This window comes from Bemisia tabaci, chromosome 4 (assembly GCF_918797505.1).
Source record: "Bemisia tabaci chromosome 4, PGI_BMITA_v3".
In the NCBI taxonomy this organism is placed as follows: domain Eukaryota; kingdom Metazoa; phylum Arthropoda; class Insecta; order Hemiptera; family Aleyrodidae; genus Bemisia; species Bemisia tabaci.
This window is the reverse complement of record NC_092796.1, coordinates 2,813,547-2,829,393: the sequence shown is the minus strand read 5'-3', so window position 1 is coordinate 2,829,393 and position 15,847 is coordinate 2,813,547. Positions and strand designations below refer to the sequence as shown.

Genomic DNA, 15,847 nt, shown 5'->3' with positions numbered 1-15,847 from the left:
AAGAAAAAAAAAGTAAAAATGTTAAAAAAGAGATGTTGACACAAAATTACATAGCCCTTTCAATTCTGAAGATACTGCAAACGAACTGTACCTTAAAATTTTCATATCCCAGAAGCTAAAGTTCCCATGACGAATATTGCTATCGCTAGCGATTGCAAAAACCAACTTGTTTTTAATAACTTGGCATTGGCATGATCTAACTCAGAACAATTGTGTGGGGGCTAGAGATCCGATTTACCCTCCACGGGAGGCAAACAGCCTTCTGAAAGGCTGGAGTGGTTCCCTCTAACTACACCCACAGGTATTGAAAATTTCCATCACACGAATTGGTTATCTGCTTTATTGCGGGTCTCGAATCATTTCGCCGAAAATTCTGCGTTTACGTGATTATTTTGGAATGACATTTCTGATAATCATAAAAAAATTAAATAGCGATTTTCCCTCTATAGTTCCTAGAATCCAAAGTGAAAATACCTCTCTTTCGACCTTGAAATAAACGTTGTACCGTCAGAGGATCATCATTTAATTTTTTTTTTCATTGCTTCGTTGCATGAATCAAGCCCGAATACCTCACTTTTATGAAAAAAATTCCGAGTTCCATGCTGAGGAATGAAACAAACTTGTCCGGTATGATTGATGCAGCTTTTTCACTTCTACGATATTCATTTTCTCTTCGTTTCATTAAATTGTGAATATATGCTAACATGGTGGTGATATATAAAAGAAAAAACCTCAAGGATTCTTGACAGCATGACGTCAATGGCCTTCATAGAAAATCAGCTTCTTGTAACCGTGAGGGGTGTAAACGCCATAGGGATTCCATATAGCAATTCTCATAAGTTTGTTGGAAATTGATTCTAAACGGTCAAAATTAAATTGATAACATGTCATCTCGAGCAATGCATATATTGCCTCTATCTCAGTAGCAACAGCCTATCGAACTGAATGCAACATAACAATGCAGCTATTAAAATTTCTTGCTTCGAAAAGACAAATATCAGGATCTAAATCAGGTAATATTTCCATGTCCTCCCTTCCTGCTCTTTCCACACACAATCTGATTTATTGTGCTACGCTAAGAAAAACGCCATATAAACATTCGAACGTTGCCGAATTTTCCCGGATAAAATATTTATTTTCGAAGATAGTTGTACATATTTTTCCGTGAAATGTTCAGATTCTGTAGATGTGAGAAATTGAAAAGAAATATTTACAAGTATCCTAGAAAATTCGGGGTTTATAAAAAAATTGGCAACGTCCGAAGGTTTTTCTTATGATTTCTCATCATCTGAGGATAAGGACAGAAATGAATTATAATACAGTCGTGAGAGGCCATGGTATCTATTTATAGGAACTTCTACAGTTAGGATCGTGGTTTGCGCCAGGTGTAATAGAGAACTGGGACTGTTACTCAAAGTTTGTCGGTTAAACAGAAACTTTCATTCAAATTTTTCGCGAGAAAAATGAAGAAATCGTCTGAAAATCTGGCTACTGTGGAGGAAAGTATTGTGAAAACGTATAAGCATTAGGAGCAAAGAGCCGGTATAGATTAATAGGAAGAAATTTGTTCGATTGGATGTAAGGGAAGCACCGTGCATGCATTTGCGTGGGCGCTGGATTCGCACCATTCATTAGGGTGATTGCTTGACGAGTGAAAAATTGTTGAGTTTCTCCTCACCCTTTGAGATCCTTGAATCGAGCTGATTGTGCTCAAAGTGACCGCTTTAAACCAGTCAACATGAAATATACTCAAGTTTCAATCAACGAGGCATCCGATTTGAAATTTACCGAAAGGCGTTTCTTAATTAAACAGCTCTATTATTTAGAAAGGCGAATATGGTCCGAGTTTAACATTGACGCTTCAAGTCGCATCACGTTTATATCTACCTACATTTAGAGGGTATAGAAACTTAGAATTAACTATGAGCTAAACTAAGGATGGATCACGCAAATGAAGGGTAGGGACCTATTTATATTGTGAAGGATTATAAATCGTATACTAGCTGTTTTAAAAATTACATTTTAATTAGTAAAAGTGCTTTAAAATAATCTTCAATAATGGAGAATTCTTGCAAAAAAATTATCGCTTCATCTGAGAGTGCTTAATGAGCTGAGCTCGGAGTATTTTTTAAAAATTTTTTCTGAAATGGAAATCATAGGAAAATCGATTTAAAAGTGAGAAAATGTGCCGCCCTATGACGTCATCTGGCGGAATTTCCCATTTAAACACATGTACTCCAGCAGATTAGGTTATTTTTTCTTATTTCCTCTGATCATCGTTCAATGTAGAAACCAAGGATATCTTTTGATTCAGTTCTCTTCGTAGTTTCATTTTAAACATGTTTTAAAAGAATCAGACCCCTGCGAGTTCTCGATGCTACACTGGTGTCTTATTCTACAAGCATCTTTTTGCATCCATTCTTCTTTTTTTCAGACTCTCTCAGCCCTATAAAAGTTCTGCTGTTTCCAATAACCATCCTCTGCTTTTTCATCAGCCTCACCGCCAAGGGCCTTGGTTTTCTTCTCGTACAGAGAGTAATCATCCTCTGGATTAGGAATCTTGTGTTTTCTGAACAGTTCTACGACCCAGTCAAGGAATTCCTTGTGCGACATAAGCATAATTCTATGGGGCCAAAATTCCGTTTCCAAAAATTCAAGGGCTCTCTCTTGGGACTCGTCTTTGGCCTGCATGAACTTTGGATAACTGATTTTGTACATGTCAAAGAGTTTATATAATTCAGGAGCTAGGGCACAGTTGCAAACGTGAGTGATGTCGCCGGTCATTGGATTAATTTTAGGAGCATGCTCTGGATCTCGACTGACTTCTCCCCTGGTGATCGGAATCAACGACCCACACGCGAAAACGTCCGTAGCATCCCCAGAACCGTTGCCCCCAGGGATGAAGATGTATCCCCATGATTTGGCACATTGTATCATGCAGCCTTGCTTTAACGGCACGCTTTCACAGACTGAAACGTTTGAAGAACTGGGTTACTAACGAAACGACTTAAAGGTTCTTTCTCGAACAGTAAGCATGAAAAAACTAAACGAATTCGAATGCTGATCCTAACACAAAAGTCAGTAGCAAACGAAAATGAATATTATCGCCAGCCGTAATATAAAATAGATCGCATTTAGCAAAAAAGAACCAGCGCGATTACATTGATTTCAAAATTGTGCAACTTCCCATTTTCTTTTAAAAATACTCAATACTTACTCGATTATTTTCCTTTGAAATTGCCAATATTTGGTGAGAAGCAAAAAAAAACATTGCTGTTCTGGGAAATTTTGTAGAAGCAACGTCTTTACAACACTGTGATCGGATCGCGCTGGTTCCATTTTGCTAAATCCAATCCAAATGATGGTGGCCTCCTTCTATTACATTGTGACCATCTGTGGAAGCATCAGTGGAAATGGGCCACGAAACACGGTATGCATTTAAGCTTAGTATTAAACTCGTGTGTTTTCTCCCAAACATTTTATGCAGTGACTACTGTAACAGGGAGTTCTGGAATAAACTCTGTACAAACGATTTTTTGTAAAAAAAAGTTAACTGTCCAATGAATTTTGATAACAGTCTGATGTCATATGATTTCCTTTCCAGAAACACCATGTGAATTCAAAGTCAATGATAAATTTTTTAATTCTGTTTAGTGAAAAATTTGACCATCTAGAGGCTTCTTTCCGATAAAGTTGCGATATCATGCTTAAAGAAACTTCAGCCCATTCTAATATATTCAAAACTGCTAGAACAAAAATTCCGCTCAATGTTTGTACAAATGACTGAATTCAATGATTAGGAACTATTTACACAAGATTTGCGTGTTTCATAGGATCCATACGAAATAAGTTTACTAACTTCTAGAGTGTGGCAGTGGATCAGAAGTCTTCCATTTTCGCATTGAAAGTAAATACTAAAATCAAGATGGCGGATCTTCTGCCGCTCTCTAAAACTGCTAAACTTATTTTGCGTGGGCAGTAGTTCTCATTCGATTTAATTGATTGTAACGTAGTTCCTCTTAGTATAAATATATAGGCTCTATTTCCACATGACCAACGATTGGATGCCATTAATAACTGGAGTGCATTAATTTACAATCGGAGTTATGAACGATTCATAATCCGTCTCAATTCTTCAGCAAATACACGTTTAAAGAAGAAGAATAAGAAGGAGAATAAGAAGAAGAAGAAAAATCTTATAAATAGATCCTTGCTATTATAGACGTCCAATGAATGGGATCAGATGCAGATTTAGTCCTAGTTTCCTAGCCGAGGCGTGAGAAAATAACGCAATTAAATCACAGTAGACAGCTAAGAATTGTGAATTGGTTTAACTTACCCGGTACGTGGTCTTCAGGATCTAATTCTTTTAAGCAGAATTTTTTCAGAAAGGTCTTGCCTATCTCTGCTTCATACATGGGGATCAGTTTACATTCCGCCTCCCAAATTTTCACCAGCTCCATCCTAAACGCATCTCTTTGAGGAGGATTGTCGTCTCTCGCTGAACAGAGGAAAAATATAAATCTATGTGAAATAAAATAATTCTCAGCAAAAGACAATAACAATGCATCAATGTAAAATTATATCTCGTTGAAAGTTTTTTTGTGCAAATGAGTCACCGATAGCATGTTAAGAGGATAACTCGCTTGGAGGTTTAAGCGCGCAGAATGATATTCACAGGAGAAAGAAAACAAAAAATTATTTTAAGTTAACCATGGTGTAATTTAAATGTTCCGTGATGATGTAGAAAACTATTACGACCTTTTGTCACGTTTCATCATTAAATGTGTTGATTCTATTTAGTATACAATAGATGTTATATTATTGTGTTTTTGCATTTTCTGGGAACAAAAATCTGAAATTTATCTCAAAATTTCTCTTCATGTGAGTGAAACCACTTTTAATCTCATTCAACTTTTTTACGGTGCATATCGACGGTGAAACTTAAAAAAAACGTGTACTTTGTTTGCGGTGGTTCAAAATTCCGATCTCAATTTATTTCGTCAAAAGAGGACGAACACTGTTGCATGTTTCCACACATTATTCGTCACACACACAAAAAGAAAAAGTCAAGAATGTTTTGAGAATATGACTATTGTTATTATTTACTATTATTTTTCGACTTCAAAAATAAATCAAGACAGGAAGTCTATAAGCGTGGCAAACCAAGATACGCGTTTTTGCAGTTTTCACCGTTGGTATGTCCCTTTGTACCCCTGAGTTTTCACCATAATAATATATGTAATGTTTATACTTACCAAAGTATCGGAGTAATTCGTTCTGGAGCCGCCTGTAAAGAATCTGGTTTGGGTCGGCGGAAACCATGGGCGCCATATATTGTTCCGGATCGATGAGCTCATCATTACGCCACTTGGTTAGCCTAAACGAACTGCGAGGTTTAGCGGGATTAGGTTTGGGTTGAACCGTGGGCGGAGGACTGGCGGGAGGAGATACCGGCATCGCAGCCAAAGGAAATCGCCATTTTGGCTTCGGTTGAGGCGGAGGTGGAGATTTGTGCATGAAGGGGGGCGACCCTGAGAGTTGATCTCCAACGGACGAGGCTCTAATGGTGCCCTGGGGGGATGATGTGGGGGGTTTTTGGGGTGGACTTGGTGACGATCTAGGTTTAGGTTTTGGTGAAGGTAGAGGCGAAAGTTTCGGAAGAGGTGGAGAGGAGGGCTTAGGTGAATTTTTGGGGGAGCTTCTGAGTGAATTTTTAGGTGAATTTTGGGGTGAAGAAGGGGGGGCTCTAGATGGCGGTAGAAAGGAAGGCGCAACGGGTAGAGGCTCTGATAGTTCTACGGTTGAAAGTATAGGTGAAGGTGTTGGCCGAGTGGTTGGCGGAATTTGGGATTGGGACTTTGAGGACGGCTGGGGTCTTGGCGGTGATCTCTGGCGTGTCTTGGATGGGCTCGCTGAGCTTTTGGGCGAAGAAGAGGTCGGGGCTGTCGGGACGTCATAAGGCAGACCGACGCGCGAAAGGTCTGGTGAGGCTACACAAGAAGGCCGGGACGGAGGTGTATTCTCGCGAGACAGTGTCCGTTTTCCTGGAACGTACAGAAAAGTAAATATCACTGAAAACTGCATCAACTTAAACAAAAACGTTGATTTATTAGTTTTCGTGCTCAGGGTGCAAAATCTGCTAAATGATCGTCCGTCCAAAAGTCAATTATTATTTTGCTGTGCATACAACAGTGTAATGCCCACAATGTAGAAAGGACTCTGCGCCCTTTAGGGCCCTTACATTTTTTGAGACCTTTCCTTAGACAATTCTGTGGGAAAAATAGTTGCAAAAAAATAAGTGAAAAATAAAATAAATATATGAAGGAAAAAAGAATGGTAATGGTAAAGAAAAAGTGGTTCTCTTGATGGTCCTCAGTGTTAATCAATAATTCTTTAAAGCGGAAATTTTAAATACGCGCATGTAATGTTAGATTGGTTTTATCCTGATCTGAGCATTGAGAAAGCTTTGCAGGGTCGGACTGGCTCGCATCTGAGGGCGTAGACCCTTGGCTGGTTAAAGGGGCGTAATGTGATATTTCCTGTTCGGGCATCCCCTTCGTGGAAAGGGGTTCAGAAAATGTTGGCAAAGCAGCACAAGTTTACGCTATTTTCAGGTTCAAAGTTTATTATCGTACAGAGTAAAAATTGTAAAATTGAACGTATTGAAGTGACCGACAGACTTCTGAAATTAAAGAAAACAAAAAAAATTAAAGCCGCTGGACGCATCCAAGCACCATTATTTCCACAAGAACCGTGTCAGTGTTGGGGTTTACACGAGCATCAGGCAAGAACCTGAAAAAAGAAGAAAGAACGAGTATCAACACAGCCGACGACAAGAAAGACGTATTCGGGCCTCTTTTTTAACTTTTCTCCCGAATCTGAGCGACACCTCATTGGCAGCATATAGCAGAGATTGAGAACTCACGCTTCGCGTCATCGCGCCTTCAATTTTTCAGATGCAGCACGGACGTCCATCAAGTACGAATAGTTGTATCTCTGCGCCGTCGTTAACACGCATCCTTTCCCTCGCTCTATTTCCATGTTGTGTTTGTTTCCGTTTGTCTTATTTGTAATGTTGCTTTAAACTAGAGCAGAGCATTGCGAGTTCACGACTCACGCCATCGCGTCTTACATTTTTCATATGCAATGTGGACATCCATCTTGCGAGAATAGTTGTATCGCGTTTACACTTTAGATGTCTCTTACTTTTGAATTTCGAAATAAACTAAGGTTAAGTTTGCCCGAGATATGCTATGATATGTCCAAATCAATAGACATTTTGAAAAGGAAGAAATATGTTTAAAGGTCTCTCATGAGGTCTATAAAGTGTGCGTATGTCTAAAAATCGAACCGGCTATCGTTTCTACGGGAGTTCCACATAGAGAATGAAGGAGGGGGATGATAAAGCGCCTGTATGTCAACAGAAAGGTGACAATTTCACAGAAAAGTGTTTACGCTTCAGAAAGTAGTTCTTGGACCTCTGTTCACCACTATGCGTAAAAGCACCTCTCTTCACTCCTAACTCTCTCTTCTATCGTTCATTTAAGACATTTTCCGCATATTTTCTCGGTCGTAATTTTTTTCTCTTCTTATTTTGCTATCTGTCAGAAGGGCGCGTTTTTGGCGCGCCAAGGGGGCGTATCTGCCGATGGCCAGTCCGAGCCTGAAGCTTTGTAAAAAATAAATGATTTTAGGGGGGGGGATGCAGTGTAAATTCTATTATGAAACTCAGTCTTGATCATTAGCTATGAAATTTCCTAATTTTCCTTTAAAAAGAAATTACTTAGGTGAGGGAGGATGAGTTAATATTAGATACCTGGGACCAGCTACATCTATTACAAAACATGTTTTACCTTTTCGTCCTCGCTTAGTAGACTTCAAGCGGCCAAGACCTAAATAAATAATAATACATTTTTGAGTACGAACGCAGATAAAAGAAAAGAAAAGAATCCACATTCGTAGTTACAGGACAAAGTAATAGAACTATAGGTTGTGTTGCATCAATTTATTGGGACGTTGATTAATTTGACTACATTTTGCACTTCGGAACTATAATTTCTGGCTCAGTTGAGAAACAACGTATGAACCATTAGTATCCCTATGCACATGAGTGTTTTTTCGGATGAGCCAGAAATCACAGTTCCGAATTGCAAAATGTGGTCCAATTCATTGGTAAGCCAAATGCCAATGTGTGCAAGTATGCATGTGTTCTGTAGTAATACGCACCATGGTATACGTAATATTTTGAATCATCATGCATTGACGTCTTTACGAGATACGGACTGCACAACCATTTTGAACTAATTTCTTGAAAATTTGTGAAATGCACAACATTTAATTGAGGATTTGGTTGATTTACGAAAATAAAAAGAGTGGGTAATGAATGATGTTTGTTCATTGGCTAGATGTATCAAAATATTTACCATTTACAGGGTCTAATCTTGGTTGCTTCGTGGTAATAAAAACCCCGAGAACCATCTCTTGTGACAAAAAAGTAGGTTGAATAAAACAAGTAAAAAAATGGAAAATCAAAATAAGTTGACCTTTTGAAGACATATGACCAACCTGGGGATTGTAGTTGATCAATTACTTAAACATTTATGGATAGTCGATTTTCAGATAAAATAGAGACAAAAAATGAATATTTGAGACGTCTAAGAGTATACAGTAATGATCTGAATATTTTTTAACATTCCTCTTAGATTAAGGTAATATTGAGATTTATAGCTACCTGAAGATATACGTTTAAAGCCTTTCTCCACGATGCCTTTAACACCACCCTTTGCACCTTTAAGGAACGGGAAAAATGTGTATAAGTGCAAAAAATACATATTCAACACTAAAGGACATGAAAACATGTACATTTGGCACAGCTTGAAGATAAAATAATAACAGTGTGAAAAATTCGTATTAAAAGCACATCAGAAATGGCTAAAACCGACCCTTCAACGCACAACTGAATAGATTTAACCAGAATCAGCCACATTGCATTTTGAGTTAGGTAATTTCTGCACAGCATACTCTCTGAATTTTGCTAGATTACAAAAAATACACTTGTAAAGTTTCAAATAAAAATTTTGCTAAGTTTTCTATTAAAATATGCAACATGAGAAGCAATTTGTGTATGCAGTGCGTGTTACGCATTTTCAAATTTACCGCGTCCAAGGACATTTTTTTATCAGTCAACGGCAAGCAGGTCTGCTCCGGTTCAAAGGATGTCATCACCTTTCGGCCAAAGTATCACAAGTGCCATGTGACATTTCAAAATTTCCGCCGCCATTTTATTTTTGTACAGAGAATTTTTTTGTTGGTTGAATCTGTTTGAAAAAATCGCTGAAATTTATCGGCTGCGCAAAGAAAATTCAGTGAAATTTTTGGACAGCTTCGTAAAAAAATTTCTCTGTAAAAAATAAAAAGGCGGAGGAAATTTTTAGACGTCGCATGGCGCCTGTGATACTTTGGCCAGAAGCTGGTGACGATGTAAGGAAACTTAGCCTAAATAAACCAAGGCTTCCTCGCTTTAACTTTCTTGCTTTCATGGAAATATTTACGCAATTTAACCCTCTGTCGCGTAAAAGGCTCTTAGTCCATTATGGTATTTAAAAAAAAAAGGATAACATAGTATACCTTTGGCGGACGAGTCCACTGAATCCCACTTGTAGCTTCTCGAACTGCCCGTGCTACTAACACTACCAATGGAATCGCTCCTAGAGCTGATTCTAGAGTTGCTTCTTGAACCAGAGCGATTTCTTAAACTGCCTGTAAAACTTTTTCTGAAACCTGAAAAAATGGGTGAAAAAGTTAAAAGATAAAAATCGGAAAAAGAACAGATATTGCTGATTTTTTGAAATACTAGAAGTGACACGCAGTATTTTCTCATACAATATTAGGTTCTCCCATTACTTTAAATGATAGTGTATGAGTAATACAACAAATTTAATATCTGAACTCAGAACACCGACGGTAATATACTTTGCCCGTATTCGTAAATTCATGTCCAACTGCAGAAAATGCGTGAAGCGGTTTTTTTTATCATTATTATTAAAATTATTCAAGGAACTTTGTCCCAGGTTAAATATTTGTATTTAATTCCTATGAAGAAAATTGAATTCGACACGAAAAAACATGGATGGTTAGTTCACGGACTGGGCTTTTCACCGTCCTCCAGTGCAAAAAATAAATAAATGAATAAATATGTCTACTTATTGAGCAGTGATAGTGAAAAGTATAGAATAAAAACATGATAGCTCACTGTCCCAAGAAAACCATGCTGGATTTTTGCTTTGGGTTGCCGAGTTTTTTTGCGTCGACCCCTGTTCACCTGGAAAAAACGGAAAATAATGGAAACAACGCATATTTTAAGATCGGACCAAGTGAATGCCGATTAAATGATTATGGAGCACAAATATAAATATCAGAGGAACAATGCTAAGTACCCATCAATCATAATATGAATGCTTTTTGAGTAATTTGAATATTAGAAGTAGAATGTATGTCTTGTCATTTTACCACCTTGTTACATACAGTTCGGACCACATTTTAGTGTTTTTGCTTGTTATTTTTAGTCCCTCTTTCATTAATCAATCTTGAAAAATCCGGCAATTACGGAAGTTCCTTCGGAGTAAGCGATTATTTTGAACAAAAATCTTAGATTGCAGACTTAGGAGTTTTTAAAAAATAAAGGCCACCAAGAAAAAAAGTTTCATCTTTATTTTCATTTCCATCTCCAAACCTTTTTTCAAATGCCATTAAAATGAAACATCCAGGGCAGTCACTCTTAGGACTGTGGTTTGAGCCGAAAAACTTTTCTATGATGTACAGTCACGGTAACGCAGAACTATAAAGGCAAAATTTACAGGTTGTGAGCACGGGTCGTAAAAATGATAAAATCAGTAATGATACAAAAATTGAGAAAACCAAGATTAGAGGGCATTTTATCAGTTAGTAACGCGTTGTTCTCCGTTTGATTCTCCTCATTGGAACGCACAGATTACCTTGAGCTGGGTACATTGCTTCAACAACGACACGCTACCCCTTCCTTTCAATCGGATTTGTAAAGAACGTGCCCCAAAAAGCTATTAGGTATCCCATCAAAAACCATGTGATTGCGTTCAAATCTGGCCTTCACTCATAGCTGAGTAGGTAATAACTTTTCTTCTTGTGATCATGTTACACAGACTTAAACCCCTACGTTCCACCGGAAAACCATCTCATATACAGAGGCAGTGAGAATCGAAATGTTTCAATCCTTAGAAACAAAAATTTATTTCTATAGAAAGTCATTTTCCGCTAAAAACGACCAGGTGGTCAATAAAAAAACTGTGCAATATTGATGCCAACATGGTGTTACATGTAACCAATGCGGCACCATGTTTAGTTCATTATGTTGCCACGATGAGACCAATACGGACTGGCTTCATTAGTGGTCTACTTGCGACCAAGTTAACTTTATATATTGCATGGTCGTGTTCAGCGGGGTCACGGCTTTAATTTAATGAGGGAGAAATGAGGCCTATTTTTGAGACATCGAAGTTTTATTACCTGGAGCCAAATCATGAGGATCACATGAAACGAAAAGAAAGGGACTTGAGATGAGCACTGCAAATAGGACGCGAAGAGTCAGCCGTTCAAGTTGAATCTTCATCATATAACACTTTCACACGAAATGAGCACATTTTTTGAAAAATTCTATAATTTGCAATGAACAGTTTCATAAGTTCAATTTTAAGCCCGTCACTCAAACCCCGTCAGCCCGTGCGTGTGCGTGTCATTTCTCAAAATGGACATAACATTTTTTAAATCGTGGATTGAATCGCATTTTTTTGCATTTGAAGCCATGATAAATTTATCGTATCGCTGTGGTCGACCTATATTTAAAAATATATACACACCGTTCCTGCAGCTACAAAAAAAGTAGCTAGAAAAAGAAATCAATTACACCCTTTCTCACAGTTTCAAAAGTTCTTCCATAACCTTGATTTTAGTTCAAGTCGGGAAAGTTAAGATATCTCATTCGGAAACACGAAGTCGGAATTTCGTATGCATCTGCGATGTGGCATTCCAGCCTACCTTTTTCAGTTTTGTGGGCACATGAAACTAGATAGTCTGCGCGGTGAAATTACAGATTGATGAATCCCACTCGGACGGTGTGACAGATTAACTTTTTGATTCCGATGTTTTTTAGGTTAAACGATTTTAAGTATTTAAGAGGAACGAGAGGAACAACATCAGTATTGCCAGACTGATATTTTTAACTTCACATCAAAGCTAAACTTTTACATTTCATTTTCATTTAAATTTTTATTTTGGTTTGTATCGTACAAAATATTGAAGAATAACAATGTTTGAAGGACCCTGACCCCTTTTAACACAAATCTGCTTCAGTGCTTTTCAAATTTCTGAACCCTCTCCTCGTTTCCCTGTCTTAACTGAAAAACTTAATACAAAACATTGATATCTTCATTGAATGGACCACAGACCACGAGTCTAAACTAGAAATTAACGTCACACAAATTCTCTTTAAAATCTTACATAGAAAACGAATAATACAATGGGAATTTTGGAAATCAACGCTTGAACGAGGTATTAGCAAATATTTTTAACGCAAATCAAATTGGAGGTAGATTACACAAATGGCGTCATTTGTATTTTTGCCATTTAACCAATGTTAATTGTAAACACTTATACCTTATTTACGAGTTGAATATCAGACTTCCCGTTAATTAGTTTTTGTTGTGAAACTTTGAAGAGAAGACATCTTGCGTAGTGTTTTGATTTTTATGTCTTGTCTAGAGCCCCATTCCTTGTAGATGACGAAAAGTACCGTTACAAAAGTTCAAGACAAAATTGCGTCTATATAGTTCTCGGTTAAAAAAGTTGAATTTGAAAGGACATTATACGCAAGGTGTAATGCAGTAAGACTGATATCGGTTAAAACAGTCTCATTATCGTCGGCAACGGTGCTAAATGAAGTGTCGTGTCGTCTGATAGGCTAGCTGTCAACGTCCGACAGTTCGTCAGAGACTGACTTGATGCGTGACTACGGATTCCATTTACAATCACGGCCCATCAATCTAGCGAAGACCAATGCCACTCCAGTACGTGGGTATGTGTAAATTGCAGCCCACAGTATTTTTCTCTCATACAAATGAAAAAAAAAATGCATTTAGACGGTGTGAGTCCGCAACCTAGTATCTCAGTTTGCGACGTCGCAGACTTTCAGTTATACTTAAATTTTTAAACGAAAAACTACTCAACGGCAATTCTTTAAAACTGACGTGATTTTTCTTCTCTGAGCGAAGAATAACCTACAAAAGCTTCAAGGAATGATGTCAATTTGTTCTCCTTTAAAAAAATAATATAGAGGCGGAGATTTTCAAACACCGCAAACGAGATACGCCGTCGATTTACTCATGAAGCACTCAATAATTGTATTCGAGGGAATTTTTTCCGTGTAACTGTGGTTTAAATTGAAGCTCTAGCGTGCCCAAAATTGAAGTTTTTTTGGGTCAAATTCCAGTGATCTACCAGCTAAATTTCCATAAATATTCGGTCACCGTTAGGTAACGATCTCTAGCTCTAAATGGACGTATTTCTACCAAACAGACTTATGTGCAGGTGAGAAATATGGGGTGTGCTCTAGAAAGCTGCATAAGAAGCAATGTAAAAGTGGGCGTGATTCCTTTTGAAGAATTGGAAAAGCGGGATTTTACATTCTATCAAACAGACCTATATGTGCCAACTGAATGCAGGATTCATGAGCCGCGAGGATGGGACGAGAGCGTTGTGGACAGGGCTCATGAGTTAAAGCGCCCCGACGACGATCCCCCCGAGGCGCCCCCGCTTTTTCATTGCCGTTGACGTCACTGGCGCTTTATTATTTTCATTCACTCTTACGGCCAGAGAACAAGCGAGCACACCCCATATTTCTCACCTCCACATAGGTCTGTTTGATAGAAATACGTCCAAATGAGCTTGCCATGTCTTTCAATTTTCTCTGGTCCCTTCTTGTAAAACGATTCTCTAGGGGGTCATCCAGATATTACGCCGGGGTGGTGCCAGGGTGAGGGGGTCTTAAGAAGTGCGTGAAAACCTGATGATAGGAGATGGGGAGTCGATAGTCGAACCTACTAGCGTCAGGCTAAACTCGGCGCTACGTAACGTACCCAATACTAAGCTGGAAATTCTAACTGAAAACGACGGGGAGCGTTAATATTTCTCAAGTGATTAGAGAAGGGTATTGGTATCCACACTTGACATAATTTTTAGGAGGGGGCCTTCCTCTGCTAGTGTGTCTGACATGGAGGAGGGATGAGGGTAAAAAATCGGGGGGGGGGGAGGAAGCCTGAGGTTATTAATGAACGGTCCCTAAGTGCACGGAGCACCTATCGCGGTTAATGCATTACGGCCCAGGAGCAAAAGTAATTTATGTACATCGTGAGGTTTGCAAAACATCGTTTCTCCACATTTATGAAATCAAAACGATAAGGCTTTTAATGGAACGCGTTTATGCCAAAAGAAACTATGTGAAATCAATTTAAAAATAGGATGAACTATGTGAGTATGATTTGCACGCATCATTTTGAATTCATCCATTTTCGAATAGTTTTTCTGGCATGAACACGACCAAATCTCATTACTTTAGATGTGTCTTCTCTACTAAATAGAATCCGGTTAATGGCACTGCCATAGTTTTGAAAGAAACCGTGTAAAATCAATTTAAAATAAGAGGAACTATGTGAGTATGATTTGCACGCATAATTTTGAATTTATCCATTTTTTGCATAGTTTTTTTTGGCATGAATACGACCAAATCTCATTACTTTAAAAGCATCTTCTCTGCTAAATAGAATCCGGTTAATGGCACTGCCATAGTTTTGAAAAAAACTATGAAAAATCAATTTAAAATAGGAGGAACTATGCGAGAATGATTTGCACGCATCATTTTGAATTTATCCATTTTTGCATAGTTTTTCTGACATGAACACGACCAAATCTACTTTAGACACATCCTCTCTGCTGAATAGAATCCGGTTAATGGTACTGCCATATCCTTCATTCGAAACAACTTGGCTAGGTATATTAAGTTCTGATCGAAAATGCCACGACCATGGCAAGGACAATACGGACCACACGCGAGAAACTTGATATTGGGACACCCTGGAGGGTTCAGTTTTATTTAGAGATTAAATTGAGCCCTCACTTCCCTCACCGCAACAAGGTATCCAACTTCCTGCCAAAATGCAATATTACCGGGACAAATAGCTCATTAAAAGTTGCCGGGCGTTAATTGAATTTCAGGTCAATGAAGGCTTACAAGGTTCTGGCAGTAAGCTCAGATTTGAACAAAAGTTACTCGACGGGAAATCATGAGCGACTATGCATGCGTTTCCGACCGATTTGATCGAGGCAATTCAATACCGCTCAAAGATAACAAAAAGCTATACAACATAAGTATCATGTTCGCAAGCTTGCTTACACGTAATATTTTCAGGTGCGATCATTGGAGTAAGAATATCTTAGTAAATTATGGAGATAATTTGGACTGTATTTTGCAATTTGGAACTATACATTCTGCCTCTTCTGGAAAAACACTTATGTGCAAAGGGAAACTAATGGCACATACGTTGTTTTTAAACTGGGCTAGAATTTATGGTTCCAAATTGCAAAATGCAGTACATTTAAGAGTTTTCTCTTTAATATCCGCGACTCTTCGGGACTTTTCGGATCGACATGTACCCTGTATCCGAAAAACTGAACTGATCGATTTCAAACTTAAGAGACTTCAACGAGCATTTTCCATAGAAAACATGAGCACCTTCCAAACTTTTTACCCATCTTGATG

The 15,847-nt window shown here is 38.2% G+C and overlaps 1 protein-coding gene across 1 annotated transcript; it reads right to left on the bottom strand.

Annotated features, from left to right (window-relative positions):
• Positions 1-1,349: 1,349 nt before the first annotated feature.
• LOC140224410 (uncharacterized) lies at positions 1,350-13,103 on the bottom strand. Its single transcript, XM_072299147.1, has 7 exons — positions 10,256-13,103; positions 9,631-9,783; positions 8,735-8,791; positions 7,857-7,895; positions 5,259-6,047; positions 4,340-4,501; positions 1,350-2,969 (listed from the first exon to the last, which is right to left on the bottom strand). The coding sequence occupies exons 1-7, from the start codon at positions 10,356-10,358 to the stop codon at positions 2,431-2,433; spliced, it is 1,842 nt and encodes a 613-aa protein (XP_072155248.1). The 5' UTR covers positions 10,359-13,103; the 3' UTR covers positions 1,350-2,430.
• Between the last annotated feature and the right edge of the window lie 2,744 nt (positions 13,104-15,847).

Bases quoted from the DNA above. Each gene is read 5' to 3' on its own strand.
- LOC140224410 (XM_072299147.1), bottom strand. From the start codon at position 10,358: ATGCGTTGTTTCCATTATTTTCCGTTTTTTCCAGGTGAACAGGGGTCG. The intron at 8,792-9,630 runs GTATACTATGTT...CGTTCCTTAAAG, and splicing joins AGTGGACTCGTCCGCCAAAG to GTGCAAAGGGTGGTGTTAAA. The intron at 7,896-8,734 runs GTAGCTATAAAT...TTATTTATTTAG, and splicing joins CTTTAAACGTATATCTTCAG to GTCTTGGCCGCTTGAAGTCT.